Raw genomic sequence first — 24,760 nt, 5'->3', positions numbered from 1 at the left:
ATGACAGCGGCGTGGCGCAGGATCCGCTGCTCTCGCGCCTCCGCGTGAATCCGGTGTTAGAGAGAGAGAGAGAGAGAGAGAGAGAGAGGCGTGAACATGGCCGCGGTGGTGTGCGGTGGAGGAGGATGCGGGAGCGCGTGCTGGCAGGTGCTCCTGTTCGGCTCCACCGCGCTCGTGATCCTGGCGGAGAGAGCAGCGCGTGAGTGACCCCGCAAAACACACACTCTCTCTCTCTCTCTCTCTCTGTCTCACACACACACCTCACTGTATCTGTGCTGCACGTGAGCTTCAGGTGTCGTTACAAGCATCACCTGTGCGCGAGATCAGATCACACCATCACAGACACCTTTGTTTACTCTCTCTCTCTCTCTCTTTCTCTCTCTCTCTCTCTCGCTCGCTCTCCTTCTCTCTCTCTGCATGTACTGTATATGGTGTGACACCTTACATCACAGTGCATTATGGGTATTCTGCACGTGCAGTGGTTGTCAATGCGAGCCCACCTCCTACCACTAAGGGTGTGTGTGACGTAGGTATAATTACTTTCATTCAATTATGACGCAGTAATGGCGGAAATCGCTACCATTTATGGAATAGTGACGATATGAAATTAATCTGCTGCTCAGTTAAACTGAAGGGGATTAAAATGATGCCGGAAGTTGCTGGAGACCTGGTTTAAATCTTAAATTCGGGAAATTTACGGGGATATATATATAAATATACACACACACAGCACTGTGCAAAGGTCTTAGGCACCCTATTTGTTTTAGTACAAACTTTGTTATGGATGTTTATTTTCTGAATTCTACATTATTGATTCAGTACAAAAACATTTTAAATTTCCAAACATTAGTTTTTCAGCACAAAATGAAATGTTACAGAAAAATGTTTGTATGTCAGTAAAGAAAGCAGCAGATTCCATAAGAGACACTTTTCAGATAAAAACATAATGAAGGCTGCTGGGTTTCGCTGCAGAAATAAGAAGCGAGTCGACAGTCAAAGTCTCCAGAAGAACTGTGGCTGCTTCTGCAAGATGCTCAGTAACACTTCCAGCTCATTTCCTTCCTGTTTCATTTATTACTGTTTACTCTCTTTATAGTATTTTTTTTAATGTAGAAACATTTAATTTCATTATTTTTGAAGGCATCTTTGCTCTACAGCATTTCTTTGCATGTGCCTAAGACTTTTGCACAGTACTGTATATATATATATATATATATATTATATAACGCACACACACTTAATGTGGCAAATATCTGAGTATTACTTTATAAAGCAATTCTCATGAAACCTTTATAACCTTTATATTTATAAGACTTAAACATTTTGTACTGCTCTCACACACATCGCGTGTTCGCTAACCTCCTGTGGTGCATTGTGGGATATCATGAGCACGCTGGATGTGTTACTATCAAACAGAGCTCATGCTTTCAGGATAAATGAGGAGTTAATCACTGTGTGTTGTGCTGTTATGGGAAAATAATCAACCGTGGTGTGTTGTGATGAAGCGGAGTTAGCACCCTGTTAGCACCCTGAAGTTGATTATTTTCCTGTAACAGCACGTCCAGAGGTGGTTTATTCCTCTTACACCACGGCAGATTGCCATCGGTTACTATTAACGAATGATACATTGTGCTTTTTATCCGTTTGTAGTTGCATTTAATGTTGTGGAACGTCTGTGAAAGAAGTTAGTTCCTGTTCTCAGCAGCTCAAGCGCACCACCGCAAAAAGACTCCTCTGTCGGAAAACGGAAAGATACAGCTTTACCTCTGACACTGGAGACTCCTTCCTTCCTTTAATCGTTAAATAAACATCTCAAGGAAACTTCACCGTATCAACGATGACACACTTGTTTGTTTTTTTTGTTTATGTGGAGCATCTGCTGTACAAGTCTCTGTGAAAGAGCTGTTACTATAGAAACGATAATTAGAAAAGCAACACCTTCTGACCAATCAGGATCCAGAATTGATCAGCGCTGAGGTGTAAATCCATTTTTATTGGTTAGATTATGGTTACGGTGCTTGGGACAGGGGCGGGTGCAAATCATTTAAAAATATTGGGAAGCTTGTTAAAATGTTCATATGGGCACTGGGCCAAGAAGTGTGTGTGTGTGTGTGTGTGTGTGTGTGTTCTGCACTATCTATAAGTACTGACTAATAGCCTCCAGTTTAGCATCGTGTGCGTTTCATTTTGGGCCAAACAGCTCCTTCAGTGTGTTTCTGTGTAAAAGGTCATAGGTTTATAAAAACAACTGCTCGCTGGATCTCTCTCTCTCTCCCTCTCTCTCTCTCTCTCCCTCTCACTCTCTCTCTACCTCTCTCTCTCTCTCTCTCTCTCTCACTCTCTCTCTACCTCTCTCTCTCTCACTCTCTCTCTCACTCTCTCTCTCACTCTCTCTCTCTCTACCACTCTCACTCTCTCGCTCACTCTCTCTACCTCTCTCTCTCTCTCTCTCTCTCACTCTCTCTCTCTCACTCTCTCGCTCACTCTCTCTCTACCTCTCTCTGTCTCTCACTCACTCTCTCTCTCTCTACCACTCTCACTCTCTCGCTCACTCTCTCTACCTCTCTCTCTCTCTCTCTCTACCTCTCTCTGTCTCTCACTCACTCTCTCTCTCTCTCTCTCTCTCTCTCTCTCTCTCTCTCTCTCTCTACCACTCTCACTCTCTCACTCACTCTCTCTCTCTCTACCACTCTCACACTCTGGCTCACTCTCTCTCTACCTCTCTCTGTCTCTCACTCACTCACTCTCTCTCTACCTCTCTCTGTCTCTCTCTCTCTCTACCTCTCTCACTCTCTCTCTCTCTCTCTCTCTCTCTCTCTCTCACTCTCTCACTCTCTACCTCTCTCTCTCTGTCTCTCACTCTCTCTCACTCACGTGCTCCCTCTCACTCTCTCTCTCTCTCTCTCTCTCTCTCTCTCTCTCTCTCTCTCTCTCTCCTCAGTGATCTGCTGCTTTGCCTTCTACCTGTGGAAGGAGCAGTTGTTGTGGGCGGGGCTGACCTTTGCCCTGTTGTTGCCGGGGGCGATCGTGCAGGTGCTGAGCTTTATGTGGTACCGGGCGGATGGAGAGCAGCGAACATGTCACCTGCTCATCATACACACACTCCACCTGGGCATCTTCAAAAGGTGTGTGTGTGTGTGTGTTTGTGTGTAGTAATGTGTATGTGTGTGTATCCAGGTTTTTGGGATTGTGATGTGTGTGTGTGTGTGTGTGTAAGTGTAGTAATACGTGTGTTTGTGTGTAATATAATGTGTGTGTAGTAATCTACACTGTGTGTAATAATTTATGAGTGTGTGTAATTATTTGTGTGTGTGAGCAGGTTGTGGGACTGCAGCATGTGTGTGTGATAATGTTGGTGTGTGTGTGCAGTAATGTACACTGTGTAATAATTTATGAGTGTATGTAATTATTTGTGTGTGTGTGTCTGTAATAATTTATGTGTGTGTGTATGCAGGTTGTGGGACTGCAGCGTGTGTGTGTAATAATGTTGGGGTGTGTGTGTGTGAGAGAGAGATAATGTTGGTGTGTGTGTGTGCGTGTGTGCAGGTTGTGTGACTGCAGTGTGTGTGTGTGTGTGTGTGTGTGTATGTGTGTGCAGGTTGTGGGACTGCAGTATGTGTGTGTAATAATGTTGGGGGGTGTGTGTGTGTGTGTGTGTGTGTGTGTGTGTGTGTGTGCGTGCAGGTTGTGGGACTGCAGCGTGTGTGTGTGAGATAATGTTGGTGTGTGTGTGTGTGTGTGTGTTCATGTGTGTGTGCAGGTTGTGTGACTGCAGCGTGTGTGTGTGTGCAAGTTGTGTGACTGCAGCATGTGTGTGTGATAATGTTGGTGTGTGTGTGTGATAATGTTGGTGTGTGTGTGATAATGTTTGTGTGTGTGTGTGTGTGTGTGCAGGTTGTGTGACTGCAGCGTGTGTGTGATAATGTTGGTGTGTGTGCGTGTGTGTGTGCAGGTTGTGGGACTGCAGCGTGTGTGTGTGTGATAATGTTGGTGTGTGTGCGTGTGTGTGTGCAGGTTGTGGGACTGCAGCGTGTGTGTGTGTGAGATGGTGTGTGTGTGTGTGCAGGTTGTGGGACTGCAGCGTGTGTGTGATAATGTTGGTGTGTGTGTGTGTGTGTGTGTGCAGGTTGTGGGACTGCAGCACGTGTGTGTGTGTGCAGGTTGTGGGACTGCAGTGTGTGTGTGAGTGATAATGTTGGTGTGTTTGTGTGCAGGTTGTGGGACTGCAGTGTGTGTGTGTGAGATAATGTTAGTGTGTGTGTGTGTGTGTGTGCAGGTTGTGGGACTGCAGAGCGTGTGTGTGTGATAATGTTGGTGTGTGTGTGTGTGTGTGTGTGTGTGCAGGTTGTGGGACTGCAGAGCGTGTGTGTGTGATAATGTTGGTGTGTGTGTGTGTGTGTGTGTGTGTGTGCAGGTTGTGGGACTGCAGAGCGCCTGTGTGATATAATGTTGGTGTGTGTGTGTGCAGGTTGTGGGACTGCAGCGTGTGTGTGTGTGTGTGTGTGATAATGTTGGTGTGTGTTTGTGTGTGTGCAGGTTGTGGGACTGCAGTGTGTGTGTGTGTGTGTGATAATGTTGGTGTGTGTGTGTGTGTGTGTGCAGGTTGTGGGACTGCAGCGTGTGTGTGTGTGATAATGTTGGTGTGTGTGTGTGTGTGTGTGTGTGTGCAGGTTGTGGGACTGCAGCGTGTGTGTGTGTGATAATGTTGGTGTGTGTGTGTGTGTGTGTGCAGGTTGTGGGACTGCAGCGTGTGTGTGTGTGTGTGATAATGTTGGTGTGTGTGTGCAGGTTGTGGGACTGCAGCGTGTGTGTGTGATAATGTTGGTGTGTGTGTGTGTGTGTGTGTGCAGGTTGTGGGACTGCAGCGTGTGTGTGTGTGATAATGTTGGTGTGTGTGTGTGTGTGCAGGTTGTGGGACTGCAGCGTGTGTGTGTGTGATAATGTTGGTGTGTGTGTGTGTGCAGGTTGTGGGACTGCAGCGTGTGTGTGTGGCGTGCCCAGTCTCAGGCTCAGCAGGTGATGCAGCAGGTGGACGCGGCGGCGTTGCGTTTGCTCGACGTTCTGCTCCTCACCCTCCCTCAGGCGCTCACACACACGTACGTTCTCACGGCAACCGAGTTCAGCCTCGCGTCACCAGGTCAGTCTGCTGTTACCACACAGAGTTTACCGTAATTCTCAGAATATAAACCACCTCACGTTCTAGTTTAATCATTATTAATATACCGCGTAGACTTGCCTTTGCTACGTTCAAGCGTTCGTGTGTTTCACCATGTTTACAAGTCCACTGTTCTCGTATTCCTGCCTTAGCAGCCTAAGCTAAGTGTAATTATAGCGTAATTTTAGTAACACTTAATATTTTCGTAGTAATTTCTCAACACATCTAAGGTAAATGTTGCTATTTCACAGCTCTGTGTGGTTTTCGCTCTCATCCTGATTTACTGTGAGTCCGGAACGTCAACATTTACCTCAGATATGTTGGTAAAATAATAAGAAAAAGATTCAGTTAAACTAAAATTATACTGTAATTACACTTAGCATCAACCGCTAACCGTGTATTATGGTTCTGTCATATTAAGAATATAAACATTGTGAAGTACAGACATATGAGGCCACTAACAGGTATTTTTTATCAGACAGATTATAACTAGTTGGCTGAAAATTACCGTAATTTATGGAGTAGCAGGCCTACTTAATGTTATATACATATCTTAAGGTTTTTTTTAGCAGCAGTACTACCTCATGTACTACCATAGATTAAATTAAAACTACCGTAAGTTATAGAGTAGCACACCTACCATAAATATACTAATTAATGAACATTTAAGCACATTAGCATAATGTATAAATGATATTGTACATATTGTGTCACGGTTCAAATCACGGAACCTACTAGAAGGTTTTTAAAGAAACGTTTTAGAAATATAGTCCAGAAATTATGGTAGCTCAATTTCTCTGTTGAAGATGAAAAAGTACCCTTTCATTCATCAAATTATCAAACCGTTATATCAGTTTTCAGAGCACATACCGTATTTTCTGGACTATTTTTCTAAAACCCTTCCATGTTAAGCTAATATGCTGATATACGCGTGTATTTACGGTATGCTTGCTGCTCCATAACCACATTTCAGCCTCTCAGATATAATCCTATAGAAATACCTGTAAAATTCAGTGGATTCATATGTTTTAGGGAATGAGATAAAACAACTTTGTGGAGTTTTGAAATGAAACAACCGTTAGCTTCATGCTAACACAACATTAAGTTGCCTTTGCAGAGCAGAGCATTAAGCTAATATGCTAATATGCTAATATAACCGATTAAAATGATTACGGAGATGATGATAATTCATGACTGATCCTTATACGTTATAAGACGTGTAAAGACGTGTTTTGTGTATAAAAGTGTGTTTAATTGTGTGTGTGTGTGTGTGTGTGTTCTGGTCAGTTGCACTGTGTAGCGGTGTGTGTGTGCTGTCCCTATCCTGGGCGTTGGTGTTGTACAGTCGGGCGTGTTGTCTGGCGCGACCCGGTCACCTGCTCATGCCCCCCGCTGCCCTGCTGTGCCAGCTGCTGTGGAGGGCGGGGCTACTGAGCGCTCGCTTCGCCAGCCTTGCCCTCTTCGCCCGCTCCTTCGGATGCTGGGTCATCGGCGTCGTGGGTGAGCGTAACACACACACACACACACACACACATACTGTGACATACACACCCACACACACACTTTGTTTTGAATTTTTTTTGTGACGTAAGTCAGAATAAAACACTCCATGTCATGCTGTTACAGGAAACTAATCAATGACGGCGTGGTGTGATGAAGTGGCGTTACGGCTACTACCCAGAAGTTGATTATTTTCCTTTAACGGCACATCCCAAGATGGTTTATTCCTCTTACACCACAATGACTTGCCAACGATTACAATTTTAATTTATTATCGTACGACACATCATGGTTTTTATCCGTTTAATGTTCGGAAAAAAAAAAGTCAGTTCCGGTTCTCACTTACGTTAGAGCAGCTATAAACAGTCGTTCCGTCACCAGCCTCTCTTTTCTCTCTCTCTCTTGAAGTCAAAATAATGCAGCTTGTCATGTTACAGAGAAACCGCAAAGCGTAAACTGCTCCGTCCCGAAGATGTCGCAAAGTTACCGCTTTACCTCTGACACTGGAGACTTGTTAAATAAACATTTCCATACAGAAAGCATCATGATGTCATTGATTTTTTTTAAATTTTTTTTTTTAATGTGGAGCTTACAAGTGGACATCCCTGTGAATGAGCTGTTACTATAGAAACGGTAACATTGTAGACCGAGCGCATTAATATAGATCAACACCTTCTGACCAATCAGATTCGAGTATTTAACAGCGCTGTGGTATCATGATCCTCGTTATTCCAGTAGATTTACATCGTATCAGTCTTATAGAGATCGTTTTGCATTGTTGTATATTTTTGCGTAAGTAGATTTTTCTCTCTCTCTCTCTCTCTCTGTTTGCAGGTTGCCATTGGCTGATTGCAGCGTTCTGGTTGGTCTCTCAGCAGACTGATATCTGCGTAGGCCAGTGGGCTTGGCGTGGGTTCAACCTCGTGCTGGGGGGCGTGCACGTCTTCCTGTTCCTGAACGTGAAGGACGGCCCGTCTCGGTACCGAATGGCCGGCTTTTACACGGTAACCGTTACGTCGCATGAGAGTAGGGTGTAATTACAGAGCGTGTTTATTTCGGCTCTTTCGAAACCCGAAACCCAAAATCCAGACGAGTCTATTGTGAAATCGCGGGTTCTGCCAGTTGTGTGTATCTTGAGAACAAAATCAAGAAGACAAGCAAAAAAAGAAATCCTCAATGAGGTGCTGCTCAGTTACTGTTACCGCCATTTTATTAAAACTGATGTCCACTGAGCGCTTTAATAGCGCTTCTCAGACGTTTTCTCAGACATAAAACATCACAAAAGGGAGGAAAGATCCCGCTATAATCACAGCACAGATTTCACTTTAAGAACAATATGTATTATTATATTATTTATTACTATGTTTTGTTTTTTTTTTAGCTTTTTTTATACCTGAGCTTCCCACTCGTCCATTTGTAAACTTGAAACACTGTGTGTCATGTTAACAGACGTGCAAAAAAAGTACAGAGAAACTAAAGTTCAGTAAAAGTTTGGCTACTGTGTGAAAATCTTATTCGGTTAAAAGCAGAAGCTTGAATCAGAAGATCTACTTGAGTGAAAGTAAAAAAAAAAAAAGTATCTACATTTAAACATTCGCAAGTATTCAAGAGTAAAAATTATGTTTTATGTTCAACTGATTAAATATCTGACCATAAATTCATCATGAGCAACCGCGCATGACTAGCTAGTTCGCTACGCAACCAAAAAAATATTCCGCTAATTCAGACAAACTTATAATTTGGCTTGCGTTTATTTAGCTCATGTTTAATAAACCTTTTGAAATTAATGCTAAGATGAGTGAATGCTATTAGTAACAAAAACAAAACTTAACTAGATAGCTGATTTAACACATTATTTAAAAAAAAACATGACTAGCTAGCTAATTTAACTAGCTAAATTTTAAAACTTAACTAGCTACCTTATTTAACAAAATACAGTCCAAATATCAAATATAGCTAGTATCAAATATAGCTAGCTAGCTAATTTAGCAAACTAAATTACAAAATGTAACTAGCTAGCTAATTTAATGAGCTGATTTAAAAAAACTTAAGTAGCTGTCTAATTTAGCAAGCTAATTTTACAAAATATAACTAGCTAGTGAATTTAACGAACTAAATTACAAAACCTAACTAGCTAGCTAACAAATCTGTAAAGATTTGTGTAAGTAAATTACAAATTACGAATTACTTAGTCAAACTTAAAGCTTACTCAAAATACGTCTTTAACTATGTCATTTTTAAGATATTTAATTTTCTCTTGTATGAATCAGTCCGGCAAAAGACAACATCTTACTAGAGATTTGCAATTTGGACCCGCTGGATATACATCACGGACCCCGCTTCGAGAACCGTTGCTTCGTTTTACTTATACCACAGCAACTTGCCCACTTTTACATATTTCATTTTGTCTAAAGAAAAAAAAATTATTATTTTTATCCATTTATTGTTGCATTTAAGGACGTGGAACGTCCATGATATGACTTAGTCCCTGTTGAATTTCTCGCCAGCGTTCACTTCTGCGTTCGTGTTGTCACAGGTCATGCTGTTGGAGAATGCCACGCTCGTCCTGGCTGCCTCCGACATCCTCACTGAGGCATCATGGGAAAGCCTGACTGTCCCCACTGCTGTCCTGTGTAGTTTCCTGCTGGGTGAGTGGATGAGTGTGTCCGTCCCCTCGGTTGATTCATTCTCTGTTCGACCGCATTATTAACTACATGTTTCAGAAGTCCATGTCTTATAGGGCAGCATGTCTACCATAAATGATCTGAGTGCCATAACTTTTGAGCACAGGGCATATGTGATATTTGTTTATTTGCTTCATTTGATCTAGTCTGAGGATGGTTCCACAGCTAGCAACAGCTGTCTTCTGTTGCTGAACATAACTAGCTAACCAGCAAGTTAGCCTTAGTTGTTAGCCAGTAAGCTAGCTACGGTATATAAGCTATAAAATTGTGTTAAATTAGCTACTTAATTTTAACTAAAGGATGACTTCTGGCAACGTGAGCAGAATAAGGCCGAAGCAGCTAACCTAGCTATGGCAACGTGAGCAGAATAAGGCCGAAGCAGCTAACCTAGCTAAGGATAAGTAGCAGATAGTGATTATCCTTAGTTATTACTAGCTGAGTTTAGCCACAGAGCAACTTCTGGTAATCCACAAAAACAAAAATGACCATTAGCTAGCTAAGAGACAACTAATGATGCTAAGTAAAGTGAAGTAGCAGATTAGCTTTAGTGGCTAGCGAGGCAGATACTTAAGGTTGAGAGGTTGTGTTAACGCTAACTAGCTGGTAATCTACAAACACGTTTATGACTGTTAGCTAGCTAAGAGACTAGCAAGGAGGAAGGTTAGCTTCAGTGGCTAGCAAGATAGCTGATTAGCTGATTATAACCACAGAGCAACTTCTTGTAATCTACAAAAGTAATTATGTCCATTAGCTAGGTAAGAAACATGCAACAAAGCTAACTAATGATAAGTATCAGATTAGCCTTAATGGCTAGCAAGGTAGCTACATTAGCTGAGAGACTATATTAGTGTTAGCTAAATGAAGCAAGGAGGCTAGCTAAGGATAAGAAGCAGGTTAGCTTTTGGATGTATCTCAGAATTCTTTATCTGCTCTTTTTTCCCCTCTCTCAGGTTTGACGTTTCTGCTGCTCTACTATCGTTTCCTGCACCCGAAGTCCACAGAGATCTCTCACACTCTGCATCACGGAGCTCAGGCGGGCAGCGCGTGTCTTGATCAGGGTGACTCATCTTTCTCCCTGACTGACAAGAGCCTCGCTCTTCCCTCTCTCCGTCCTCCGCTCTCCTCATCCCATCCCTCCTTCTCGCTGCTGGAGCACCCGGGGAGCTGCGGGGCGAAGGCGGGCGCCGAGTGCCGCCACCACCACTGGCTCCTCCTGCGTCTGGCGCTGAAAACCGGAGACCCGAACAAAATCGAGCGGGCGTTCGGCGCCGGAGGAGCGACGGGTATCGTGAGCGAAGAGCAGGAGGACGACTCGGGAGAGAAAGGAGGAGGAGGAGGAGAGGGGTTGGACATCAAGGACGAAGACGACACGCTGGCGCCGCTGTCCGACTGCAAGGACGAGTTTGAGAGCGTGAGCGAGGCGAGGGAAGACGTAGAGGAAGAGGAGGCGGATGTGGACGTGGGTGAGGAAATGGACAGCGTGGACTCGGAGTGGAAGCGCAGCTCTCCTGAGGGGAAGTCCGTGTTCGGAGACAGCCCCGAGCCCGATTACTGCCCCACCGAGTCCAGCTCCACGCTGTACTTCAGCGCCGATCCACAATCCCCAAGCAGCGCCAGCGACCCCCGTCTGGACCGGATGGAAGTTTCCGGATCCCACCTGACAGGCCCACGCCGGCACCTCGTCCTCTCCGCACGAGGCCTGGAGGACGACACGGGATTCTGACCAGGTTCAAACGTGGACTGAACTGAATTTGTTTAAACGAATTACGAGCAAACGCAAACCTTACAGCAAGCGTAGTCAATTAGCCAAGACTTGGTACGATTTGCTACGAGGTTAATGTAGCTAATATCGGTCTCGCCCAAAATCTTTCGTGTAAATATCCGCCTCAAACCCACGCCAAACGGGTGGATTAGGACGCAATGGGACTTTGTGTCATCTACAAACGTAAACCAAACTTCACTGTGTAGCTGAAGCGTAAGGGCGGTCATATTGGAAGACCGGAATCTTCTTTTTAACTCAGTGCACCGCACATCATGCCCCCTAAGCTCCGCCTCCCGAGTTTTGAAGGTCACGTGTGATGATAAACCTTATGTCAGTTGAAGCTATAAAACGTTGCACTGGTGCTGCTGGAAAAGATTTTGGTGAGACTTCGATTGCTTGTTAGCTACATTAGCTTTGTAGCTTCATTGCAGAACTAGCGATACATGTCTTAGTTGATTGATTAGGATATATTCATTTATAATTGGGGAACTTTTTTGGTGGAACGTTTCCTAAAATTTACTGACACGAGTGAGCGTGTAATGTGACGTCATATTTATAGCATCATAAACGGTCTATTGCTGTATGGCTGTGATGTTGGAAATCTGTGTGTGTGTGTGTGTATGTGTGTGTGCGGGAATCAAAGCACAAACCACAGGCCCTTTTCGGTTCTGCTTGACTGAATCTGAAACGATAAGATGCACTTTCCAAACCGTTTTTTTTTTTCTTCCAGATTAAAAGACGCCTCTGCTTTCTAGCAGGTTCTGTGTTCACACTGGCAGCGATTTTTATTTATTTATTTTTTTTGCCTCGTATTGCTCAAGTCGCTCTAGGTTCGTCACTAGAGGGCGTTTCTGTCTTGAGCTTGAGCCGGTTGCCATGGTTACCCAGGCTAGCATGATTATGGCCACGTGAAAAAAAAAAAAAAAAAATACCACAAATCAGATGTCTTCCCTTGTCAGAGAATTGATTTTCCTTCACTCTGTCAGTAGTCAGCACCAATCAAATCACATCGCTTCTCATTTGCATGAAATGAAACTCCGCCCACCTCCGTTCGCCACCGATCTCTCAGCCTCCTGCTGCTGTAAATCACCAGCTTTCTTTGAAAATAAATGACTCCGGGCTGATTTGACGCTTCTGTGTCTCTGACGTTATGAACGAAAGTTGTACAGCGAAGTGACGTATAGTCTTACGTATAATTTTATCGTTAGCCTAATTATATCGGCAGTTAGCCTGATTTGTTAGCGGTTTTATAATCAGCAATACATTAGTCAGGGCCGACGCTTTGCTGTTCAAACCTCGTTATAACTAAAAGGCAAGAAACAAAAGCCAATACTCCTTTATAAACACAATATTAATATTTATATATTAAATTCAATTAAATATTATGTAACATACTCACATTTCAGTGTTAGTTAAGCAGCCTGAAATATTCGAATATCAAACAGGTATCTGCATAATCGCTGAAATATTCTGGGTCCAGTTACGTCAAACCAGTTCCATAATAGTACGTAGCTGTTTTTCGTCAAGTGCAAACACGCAAAAGCGGACAACCCGTGCTACTTTGAAAAACGCAATCTGCCGTAGACGCTGTTAGTAAACAAATGTAAAGCTTGCACCTTTTTTGCATGTGTTATCAAGTTTACACTTTTTTTTTTACACACACAATGTAAATAGCGTAGTGAAAATACTCCAGTTGTAGATCATCCAGCTGAAATTGTACATCCGGAAACAAAACTAAAAGCCTTTCTGACGCACCGTCTAGTACAACGAAGCCAAGCACAGAGCTATTTCAGATTCAGTCTCAGCCTGCGGCGTCTCTGATGCTGTTTTTATCCCTGTTTAAAAAAAAAAAAAAAAAAAAAAAAAATGCATCTTGAAATAGCTGCTCTGGATTAGCGCTCCCCTAGAGCCACTCAAATGGGACGTGTATTTGATTCTTTATTTCAGGTGTAACTGGATATCTTCTGCTCTGAACTGAATTTTGTAGCTTGCGCACACTGAGATCCAGAGGTGTAAAGAATTATATCTAGCTTTAATATCAAGCTGTAATTGCAACAGTCCTGAAAGGCTTCTAGCAGTGACTTTTCCGTAAAAACACATCAGCTCAGCTGTAAATTTTCCTGGGTTTTCAGGAGTCAGATCACTGTGTGGAAAAAACTGCATTATTCTTTTCTTTTCTTTACTCTAAATGTCAAAAGTTGGAGTAATTCTAGTCAAAAAAAGGCCTCATGAACAGAAATTAATGTTATGTTGTCACAATGGGGGAGAAATGAATTTTAGAAATTTAAAAATATATTAGAATATTTCGTATTTAATTTACAAGATTTCCTTGTTCTGAAGGGTGATATTCTCTACATGCATCCTGCTTAAAGCCATGTGAACTAGACAGTGTACTCCTTTGACCTTTGACCTTTAGCGCGTCTCTGCGCAGGTCTGTTTTTACTCTGTGATCCATAAAAACTCTGTGATTTAATACAGATTTGACGAAGGTCAGCCATTATTACAGGGCTATAGTTACTGCTTGCTGTAAACGGGTATTTGTGTATTTACAGGTACAGTCGACTAGAAGCAGTGGATTTCGCTCAGGTTTTGAATGTAAATATCACTTCTATCAGACAAATATCATAACTTGCAAAAAAAAAAACAAAACAAAAAAAACCTGACAAGGCCGTTGATGAGCTTTATGTAACTCCTTGTTGTCTTTTGACAGCAGTTTATTTTTGGGAATGCTGTTCAAATCACTCAATTTAAACCTTTTTCAGAGTGGATTGTATAAGTTATGGCGTCATTCAGGGAACTCTCATTGGACCGTTAAAATTCAGTAAGTAATCAGGGAACACTGGACCATGTAAGTTAGTGAATTCTTTCGGTAACTCTGAATGGATCTTACATATTACACAGTTATTCAGGGATCTCTGATTTGCCTGTAAATGTTAAACATTTGCTAGCTGTTGGAGTAAGTTCCTATTAGCTGTGCACACTGTTTGGGATTTTTCACCCATTCTTCCTGGCAGATTTGCTCCAGGGTCTTCAGGTTGGTTGGATGTTGTTTGTTGACTGCAATTTTCAAAACAGTGCCACAGGTTCCCAATGGGATTCAGATCTGGACATTGACGTGGCCACTGTAGAACATGGGTTATTTTATTTTTAACCGCTCCTGTGTGGCTTTGACCTTGAGTTTGGGACCGTTGTGTGACATTTGAGCTGAAAGGTGACATTTCTCCCAAGCTCTAGTTTCTTTAAAGGTTCTCTTGTAATATCCCCCTGTACTTTCCAGTCACTGTGAATTTTGACAAGAAGCATCTCCAGAGCACGATGCTGCCACCACCATGTTTCATTATAGGGATAGTGTTAATGGAGGTATGGTTTGTGCCAGACATAGCGCTTTGAAACTTCTCCTGAACAAATATCTCAATCTTGGTCTCATCACACCAAAAAAAAAATAAAATTGTATCTTCACTGAGTCCCTCAGCTTTCATATGGCTCTTCTTGAGCAGCGGTTTCTTTCTAGCCATGCCTCCCATACAGTCCTTAATTACACAGAGCTCTTGAAATGGTTGTCTGATGCACCTTCACTCCACTCTCAGCCACAGTACTGAGGCTCTGGACTCCTTCAGAATCACTGTTGGCCTCGCTGTGGCTTCCCTCCCCAGTCTCTGTCTGGTTTTTGCGCTGAGTTTTGAGGGAAGGTCTTATCTAGGTAGTGTTTACATGGTGTGATGCAGCTTCCACGTCCTCGCTATTGATCCAACAGTGCTTAAAGGGATGTCCAACCTCTTGGCTATAATTTTACACATTATTACTGAGTTATAAAATTCTATTACCTTATCTTTAACTTCGAACTATCAGACTGACCGTCTCTTCAATAACAGTTCACCTGAGGTGGATTATTATTATTTTTTTCAGGAAAAGGGAGCTGAAGGCCAATTATAAGTCGATGTGTCCATGTTAAGACAATAAGACAAAAAAATCACACTGCTCTTTATTGTCCAGTTTTCAGTCTTCTTTCTTCCTTGCTCATCCCCTCCTCAGGACAAGCATAAGAAAGAGACATGACCAGATGAGTTGTGGTGATGAGCATGCTTCTCTAATAAATTGTGAACGTATAAACTGAATATGATTTTTCTTGATTATTTATTTTTTGAGTCTTATTAGATTGATTATTAACTAACAAGTAACATTATGATAATATTTCTCCGTTGTGTTCATTTGTCTGACAGAGCCCGAGTCAGAAGTCAGTAATAAGTGCAAGAATTCCAGCCAAATCTAAAGTTAGATCTGATTTCCTGCAGAATCTTGCAAACAAACTTTGTTCAAGCAAAACTGCTGAAATGAAGCACTAATTACCCCAGTACAATTAAAATAAAATCCAACCACTGCTCGGTAAATATCCACTAGCTCGCTAGCTATTAATTAATTAATTATGTAGGCAGTTATGGGTAGATGTGAAAAGTAAAGAGCAAAAAATGTTGAGATACATATTATCCTTTTTTGGTCTTAAAGCATAAACAGCTAATGCATATCTCATTTATGGTTACAGTTGTTTTTTTTTTAGCCTAAAAGAAGGAAAATCTGAAAGTATGAAGGAAAGTGTCTAAAGCTGGTACCAGGGCTGTTCCCAAGATACAGTTCATATTATACATTATTATATAAATTATGGAAATTTTTTATTCCAAGTGGCTGGGTTCCACAATCCTATATTACTGCTACACACATGATCATCTCCTGGAAAATCCTGAACCTATAACATAGAAAGTAATTCACCTGTGGCAGGCCCTAAAGCTCTGAGAGGCTCGTGACGTGCAGGTCTAACATGGAGAGGTGAAGATGCTTCTCTAATAAGCTACTCTCTGACCAACAACACCGACACTCACATCAGAAAGAAGCTTTTCTTGCTGTTGGACAAATAGAGGGATAAATATATCTAGAAATAAATAGAAAGGGGTAAATATAGGGATTGCGATTAAAATGATCCCGCTAACCTCCTTACAACTGCCGCGATTTTTTTCTGCCACTGGACAAATGGGAAAGAAGGAGATAAATGAATACAATTTTGTTAAAAAAAAAATGTGACAATTCTTGACAGTCCTCACTGACAACCGCTCTTCCATTCTTTAATGGATAGATCACATTTCCCCTGAGACACGAGGGCAGATTTAAGGCATCTTTTACATTTCTAGAGATATATTCACTTTCTGAAACAGACCGGAGAGTTGTCTGTCAGCTCCTTCATGTCTGTCCAAGAAAAATGGTCATGCCCAATAATGAATTTTGACTTCACTGTAAGAGAACATGAGACTGCAATAAAAATACTGACAGGAAGAATATGTGATATTTATCATTTGAATACTGAACACTGGGGCTGAATACTTTTGCAAGGTGCTGTATGTTATGATCCGAATTGATGTGTTGGTAAAGATTGTGTTATATCCTGTGGGAAAAGAGATTTTACTTTTTTTCTTCGGTTTAAAGACACGTCAGGAAGTGCTCGCTGTTTGTTATTGTCTCACGTTCCTAGCACAGGTTCATTTCCAAACTGTACATATTATATATATATATATATATATATATATATATATAGAGAGAGAGAGAGAGAGATAGAGAGAGAGAGAGAGAGAGAGATCACAACACTTTTTAATAAATATATATATGTGTAGAGATTAGGCCATTTTGGTTGTATATTGCTAATAAAAAAAATGTAAAAAAACTATTCTAAATGACTGTACATGGTCAGTATGGTGGCAGACTGGGTCACGCAGGTTTTGCAGTTATTCAGGGACTTTGATTGGACAGTGTAAGTTACACATTCGGTTAGAGATGTCTGATTGGTCCATATAAGTTACAGAGTCTTTCACGGATCTTTGATTGGACTGTAAAAGTTATATTTTCAGTTAGGGAACACTGTTTTGGCTGTGGAAGTTACAGAATTCTTCAGGGAACACTGATTGGGCCGGATTGGATGTTAGTCATACAGTAAATCGGCAGCTCTGATTGGACCTTGGAAATTATGCAATAAACTCTGACAGATGTACAGTGTATGGTCATTGTTATTTGAATCATTTCCACGCTGATGTGTTTTGCCACTGTAACTTATACAACCACTCACCACTGTTAGTTATATTAACTCTCTGTGACATTGTTTTATTTCCTCTTTTGTACTGCTGAATATTTACAGATTGTACAGATTACATCTGCCTCGCAAAAGACTGACCACGTTTTGCTGCTGTTTTTAACGCGCCCTTGTCGCCTTTTCCTTTTTCACAAATGTGCGTAAAGCAGAAGTCAACGTGAATGTGAAGAAAATCTTCCTAACAGAAGAGGAACTAGCTACTGGTAGCTGTCATTTTTGCTTCACATGAACTTCACATGACATATTCGAATGCCCCAGATTTTTCGACCAAAGGGAAGTGTTAGCTAACTCGCTAAACTTAGCTGTTCAGCTGACTTTAGAGGAGTTTTAGTGGTTCCTAGCAAACATAAATAGCTAACTAGCTGATTAGCTGTTAAATAGTTAACGTGCACCAGTCAAACTCGGTTTCTAATTTAAATAATAAACAATGTCAGCTAGTGTTTATTACCTAGCATCACTCGTTTACTTATAGTAGGGAACAATGCTAAAGCTATGTAGCAGAAGAGGAGATTATTATTTTTTGTTTGTTTTGCATCCTTTCAAATTTGTTCGGCTGATAGTTTAAAAGAAATACAGTTTGTCTGTTCAAACAAGGGTGTGTTAAAACCAGTTGTTGATTGATTGATGTTTACAAGGACTACATGATACAGGAATGTACATGTGTGTGTGTGTGTGTGTGTGTGTGTGTGTGTGTGTGAAGATCCTGAGCATGGAGTGACACTGACCAGCCACTGTTGCTTCATTTCTTTATTCTTTGACTGAGATATGTAGGAAAGAAACATGTTCCATGAGTAAATAATTATCAGTACTTAGTTGCATGCAGTGTTTTTGCTTAAATAAACTGATTATATGGGAAGGCTGGCGCTGAGGACGTGCTTTGAGTATTGTGCCAGAAGGATGGATTTTAAAATCTGTACATCGAGGCCCTGATTTACTAAGATCCCAGATAACAAGAGGTAATTTACGTGTGTAATGGGAGAAATTGTTTGCACACAATAGTGGACGTGTTGTGGGTGAGTGATAAAGAATCACGACATCATGTGAAAAGTAGAGGGAGAAACAGGATATAAATTAGAGTTTTGTTGTCAACGTGTGTGGTGAGTTTACACCTTTAACACCATGTTCACGTTAGCAAGTGACAAAGCCAACACTGATTTTCTATGTACGTACACGAATTCAGCGACATTTGAATCTAGATTTTTTAATTTTATGCAAATTTGGTATGAAACGATAAAGCGACAAATCCAGACAATTGGCTCGATTGGTTCTTTGGACCAAACCTAAGGCGCGTGTGGTCCAACGTTTTTCAGTTCCGCACTTTAGTTTTTAGCTCCAATTAGTTCCCATTTCCTGTTTGATGCACAAAACTGTAAGCGTGGTTTCATTTTATCTTGTCACAATGACCTCTCATTAAATGTGTATATAGCGACATTATGAAAAAAAATAAAGCTTGGAAAGGAAGGAGATCGTCGATGCTTTTTGTGAGTGTACATAGCTAGTACATTTGTCTTTCTTCATTAATGCAACATGAGTAGCTTGTACGATGTTGAGCAAGTAACATGTTGATGAAGCTTAAATACGTTTTCAACAAAATGGTGTGCATATAGTGGGCTGTAGGCTATACATTTTGGCTACTACTATTTCTCATTGGAACTGAAAAAAAAAACTGAACAGGCCACGCCCACAAGAGACGAGCTACAATCGACACATGCGATTGTAATGAACGAAGCTATTGCACGGAAACCTTTAGTAAATCAGGGCCTAAACATTTCACTGTTGAAACTCCATTTACTGGTCATAGGATGATTCATTAAATTAAAGTGCACAACCAAAAATGTGTCATCGCAGTTTATTTTATTGTCTCTAAATCACTTCCTGAAAGCTCTATGTGGTCTACACTCACAGCAATTTCTTGCTTAGCAGTTACATTCATGAATGCAATAATTAGTAAAAGTCCTTTGAGAGGAAAAATCTTGAAAATGTTTTCACGATGTACAATCACAATATTTAGCTTTGCTGAGGTTAAATTCAGCACACACACAACATGATAGTAAACCAGCAGTGCTACAATCTGAAATGCGTTCTGATTTTTATTTAGAAATATTACACGCAAGATTTTACTGTCCAATCAGCTGCTTGTTACTCCGAGGAACAGTAGAGTTAATGAATATTTGATGATACCCATGATTAAAAAGTGCATTGTATCATCATTTATCGTAATAATGACACATCGCTATATATATTAATATATACACAGCAAGTGATAATGTGGTGTTTACTGTGCAGACTGTGTTGCTGTGTTTCACCAGACCTGAGGCTCTTGTATGGATTGTTTAGGGCTCCATCCCTTCCACAGTGCCTCCTGACTGCAGTGTTGCAACATCACGAACACACTTATCAGTCAGAGTAACATGATGAGTCAACACACTCTAGTGCTTTTTTAAACCTCCCTGCAGCGCTCAATCTAGCTGTTCTCAGCTCATTGGAGCTACAAGCAAGGACTGTTGGGTTGAGACAGGTGAGACGGAGACCTGTTGGATTGAGACAGGTGAGACGGAGGCCTGGTGGGTTGAGACAGGTGAGACGGAGACCTGTTGGATTGAGACAGGTGAGACGGAGGACTGTTGGGTTGAGACAGGTGAGACGGAGACCTGTTGGATTGAGACAGGTGAGACGGAGGACTGTTGGGTTGAGACAGGTGAGACGGAGGCCTGTTGGGTTGAGACAGGTGAGACGGAGGCCTGTTGAGTTGAGACAGGTGAGACGGAGGACTGTTGGATTGAGACAGATGAGACGGAGGCCTGTTGGATTGAGACAGATGAGACGGAGGCCTGTTGGGTTGAGACAGGTGAGACGGAGGACTGTTGGGTTGAGACAGGTGAGACGGAGGACTGTTGGGTTGAGACAGGTGAGACGGCGGACTGTTGGGTTGAGACAGATGAGACGGAGGACTGTTGGGTTGAGACAGAAGAGACGGAGGCCTGTTGGGTTGAGACAGGTGAGACGGAGACCTGTTGGGTTGAGATAGAAGTGCTATACTCAAATCCATTACAATGAACAAATTTCAGAATAATCTAGCAGAGAAAGTTCAAGGATACAGTGCACAATGTATAGCCATGGATCCTGTATGAAGAACCAACCAAGAAGCCAAGGGTAACCCTCAGCACGATGCTACCACCACCACATTTCCTGCTTATATACAGCAGGTTGGTGTTTGAATCACATGAATTAACACAGGAAGTGATAATGTGGTGTTTACCATACAGATTGTGTTGCTGTGTTTCACCAGACATCTGAAGTTGATTTTTCGAGGCTCCTGTCTGGATTGTTTATGTCCCTCCCCCTCCTCCACGGTGCCCCCTGGCTGCAGTGTTGCAACATCACAAACACACTTATCAGTCAGAGTAACATGATGAGTCAACGCATTCTAACTTAGTGTTTTTTCTTGGTGCTATTTTTTTTAAACTCCCTGCATTACACAGTTGACCTGTTTTCCTCTCTTTAGAGCTAGATAATAACTAGATAACTAGAGCATAACTAGAGCATGTTGAGACAGATGTGTAAGAGCAGGGAAAATAAAATACTAAAATATGCAGAACAGGGCGGGACTGGGAAGTGCTGTACTCAAATTCATCACAATGAAAAATGTAATGTAGCAGACAAGGTGCAAAGATACAGTATGGAATGGATAGTCGTTGATGCCCCCAGCACCATGCTTCATTCCTTTTGTATGTAGATTATGATTTTATAGATTCTTGTTAAAATTGCATGTCTTTAACAGGGCTAAAATGACATTTTTCTTTTTTAAACAGATTTCTTTTTTACTCTAAGTACATCATTAAAAATTTAAATCGAGCTCTACACCGTTGGACCAATCACATCTGCGATTAAGGATGACAACGCTGCTACTAGTAGGTCCTATGCGCTAATGCATCTGACTAACTTAGTTAATGTTAGCAATGAATGATGAATATTGTGTTTATGCTAATGTTATATATTTATTTCAAATAAAACTTAAATAAATCACCAAATTGGGGCTCCTGATTGGTGCAACAGAAGAGCCTTCATCCTATTGTCATAAGACCGCAGGTTCGAATACCAACGATGCCACATCCATCTATGGCTGGGAGTGAAGAGAGCAACATTGGCAGTGGTCTCTGGATGGGAGGGGTGTAGTCGTTCTCCCCTGTCAATCACAGTGTCTCTAGCCAATCGTGGGCGCCTGTGAGCACATGTATGTGGAAGAGGGTAGATAGAGTTTTCCTCCGAGTGTGTTGCGCAGCATGAGCAGCAGTTACACGTGGCTTCATGGTAGCCTTCACCCTCCCCGGCTGGTAGCTGTCGTGTGGAAGGGGAATGTTAGCTAGTAGGTGGGAACTGGTAGGTGACCAAATTGGGGGGAAAAAATCACATTATTAAGACCCTGTGACAAATGAGAGATAATTTACTAGCAGTTAAGTAGCTGAACGGCGAAGGTAGCTAATGGAGGCATTTCTAATTTGGGTATTTATGAATATTTATCCATCCATCCATTCTCTGAACCTCTTATCATACACAGGATCGTGGAGAGCCTGGAGCCTACCCCAGGGGACTCGGGGCACACCATGGACGGGGTGAAAACCCATCGCAGGGCAAAATCGCACACACACTCACGCACCCTTTCACACACTACAGACAATTTAGATGGGGATGGGTTCCCTTTTGAGTCTGGTTCCTCTCAAGGTTTCTTCCTCCTATTGTCTCAGGGAGTTTTTCCTCACCACCGTCTCTTCTGGCTTGCTCATTAGGGATAAATTCACATATTTACAATATATTTTGAATCCATTTATTTCTGTGAAGCTGCTTTGTGACAATGTCCATTGTTAAAAGTGCTATACAAATAAAATTGAATTGAATTTGGAAATGCCAGTCAGCCTACAACGCGTGTCTTTGGCCTGGGGGAGGAAACCGGAGTACCCGGAGGAAACCCCTGAAGCAGGGGAAGAACACGTAAACTCCGTGCACACAGGGCGGAGGCGGGATTCAAACCCATAACCCCGGAGGTAAACGTCATTTTAAAGCGATTGAAAACATATTTATATAAAATAAAAATATTGTTTACTTTGAAACCACTCAACGCTCTTAAAACAGATCATCTCGAGGCAACACTAAGCTCCTGTGCATATTCATACGCAGTTTAATGAGGATAAAGGCATAGAGATGATCTGTTTGAATAGTTTTAATAGTGTTGAGTGGTTTCAAAGTAAACAGTATATTATTATTAATATAATTTTTTACTTTATAGAAATATGTTTTCAATCGACATAAAAAACTAACGAGTTACCTGGATTTGATTCTGAACTTATAAACCTGTAACACCTGTCAAAGAAATCCTTTTTTATGCTGACGTCACCTTTCACGAAGGAATGTAGCGCGCGGGCCCTTTAAGAGCTGCGCATGCGCGGTGCGGACAGAAAGTTAACTTGTTGCAGACTGAACTTTTTTATGCCATTTTTTTTTTTTTTTTTTTTTTTTTTCCGTCTCTCAGAGCCGGAGCAGGAAAACAAGGAGTCAAGAAAGGAAAAGAAAAAGAAACTGGAAATTCGTTGGAAATGGCGTTTCGGAGAAGAAATAAGAGCTATCCTTTCTTTAGCCAGGAGTTTTTAATTCAGAACCATGCCGACATTGTGTTTAGTTTGGTCATCTTCATTTTAATTGGCCTGATGTTTGAGGTATGTTGCACACACACACACACACACACACACATTATTTAGTCGCATGAAATAAAATGACAGTCATGGTTAAACATGTACAGCTAGGTCTAAGCAAATGTCTGAGATCAGATTGGCACAAATGGCTCATATCAGTGGTGTAATCTGACCTTTACTGAGTGGCTGAACTTAGTTAATCTCGCGTGCAAACTCTGCACGAGCTGCAATGATAGCAGCAGGGTTTCTTTAAAAAAAAAAAAAAAAAAAAAAGTTTGGATCTTTCTTCCAGTGAGTTTGTGGTTAAAGAGGTTGAAAGAGCGCAGGAATCCTGAGGTCTGCTCCTGAGATCCCCCCGGAGCTGAGGGCAGATTAGAAGTGCCACGTCTCAGTGTAGTAGGATGGGCCCTTTCTGCTGAGCTTCATCCCTCTTTTCCTGCCTTTCAATCACTTTTCACTTACTTTTTCAGCACCTTCTTTTATTTTTTTTTTTTTTTTCACATTAGTCGTAAATGAGGAAATCAGTTTGCTGAGTCGAACTATGTTAGATAACAAAATCCCAAAAGACTTAAATTAACACCTACAGGGCAGTTAGACACAATCCAACACTCTGAAACCTGCAGTAACCTGACACCCTTTACATATGGGTTAATCCAGCACTTTATGGGTTAATCCAGCACTTTATGGGTTAATCCAGCACTTTTGACGTGTGTTAATTCAATAATTGTTTTCTTTAGATATGGGTTAATCCAGCACTTTATGGGTTAATCCAGCACTTTATGGGTTAATCCAACACTTTTGACGTGTGTTAATTCAATAATTGTTTTCTTTAGATATGGGTTAATCCAGCACTTTATGGGTTAATCCAGCACTTTATGGGTTAATCCAGCACTTTTGACGTGTGTTAATTCAATAATTGTTTTCTTTAGATATTGGTTAATCTGACTCTTCGGACATTGGCTAATCTTGACGGTTCTTGGGTTAATCCAACATTTTAGCTGTTAGGTAATCCAAGCATCAGATTAACCCATAGCATGTTAATCCAAAACTTTAGATATGATGTAATACAACACTTACCGGATACATCTTTTTGGGCGGGGCAGTGGGGGGGGGGAGATCAGGCCATAATTTCTTGTCTTAACCCAACACTTCGGTTATTAGTTAATTCAAAGCTTTTAACTCATAATGTGTTGATCCAACATCTTGCGTGTTATTCCTATAGATATTAGTTAATCCAACACTTTTTTTGGGTTAATCCAACACTTAATAAACAGGGTAACCCAATACTGTATGGATTAATTAACACTTTAGCTATATTTTAATCCGCTAGTTGTTTGTTGATTCATGGTTATGTATCATTGTCAGATTAAACCAGATTAAATCGTGAATTTGTTGAATTAATCTAACTCATTGTTTTGGTTAACCCATATTTAATCCAACACTTAAGTAATGGGTTAATCCAAGATTTATGATTTATCCAACACTATATGGATTAATTAAACACACTGGGTACTGTATATGTTAATCTAAACCTTAATTGATGGGTTAATCTAACATTTGATCAAAGTGTAATCAAAGATTAAACCATGCATTGTTGGATTAACCCGTAATTTATTTTACTTTACTTGTAATGGTTTAATCCAACATTTCAGATATGGCCTAACACTTAGATATGGGATAATCCTAGACTTTAGCTATGAATTAAACCAACAGTTCATGGGTTATTGATTTAATATAAGAAGTAATTCTAGCAATTATCTATTCACTCATCTAACCCGTGATCAGTTAATCCTGTACTTTAGGGCTAAATCCAGCACAGTATGAGTTAAATTTTACATTTTA

The 24,760-nt window shown here is 41.3% G+C and overlaps 2 protein-coding genes across 2 annotated transcripts in view; both read left to right on the top strand.

Annotated features, from left to right (window-relative positions):
- Nucleotides 1-70: 70 nt before the first annotated feature.
- On the top strand, nt 71-18,951 carry xkr5a (XK related 5a). The gene is made up of 7 exons (XM_053231833.1): nt 71-199; nt 2,942-3,125; nt 4,965-5,137; nt 6,443-6,655; nt 7,490-7,659; nt 9,192-9,303; nt 10,290-18,951. Exons 1-7 carry the CDS (start codon nt 97-99, stop codon nt 11,060-11,062), a joined length of 1,728 nt encoding a protein of 575 aa, XP_053087808.1. The 5' UTR covers nt 71-96; the 3' UTR covers nt 11,063-18,951.
- Nucleotides 18,952-22,727: 3,776 nt separating this feature from the next.
- The window catches only part of tram2 (translocation associated membrane protein 2), a 9,360-nt gene continuing 7,327 nt past the window's right edge, over nt 22,728-24,760 (top strand). The window contains exon 1 of the mRNA XM_053231909.1: nt 22,728-22,942. Within this exon, the coding sequence (XP_053087884.1) occupies nt 22,823-22,942 (120 nt within the window). The 5' untranslated portion in view covers nt 22,728-22,822. The remainder of the gene's footprint in view (nt 22,943-24,760) is intronic.

This window comes from Pangasianodon hypophthalmus, chromosome 30 (genome assembly GCF_027358585.1).
Source record: "Pangasianodon hypophthalmus isolate fPanHyp1 chromosome 30, fPanHyp1.pri, whole genome shotgun sequence".
NCBI lineage: Eukaryota > Metazoa > Chordata > Actinopteri > Siluriformes > Pangasiidae > Pangasianodon > Pangasianodon hypophthalmus.
The sequence above is the reverse complement of the archived record's forward strand: the minus strand, read 5'-3'. Positions and strand labels throughout refer to the sequence as shown.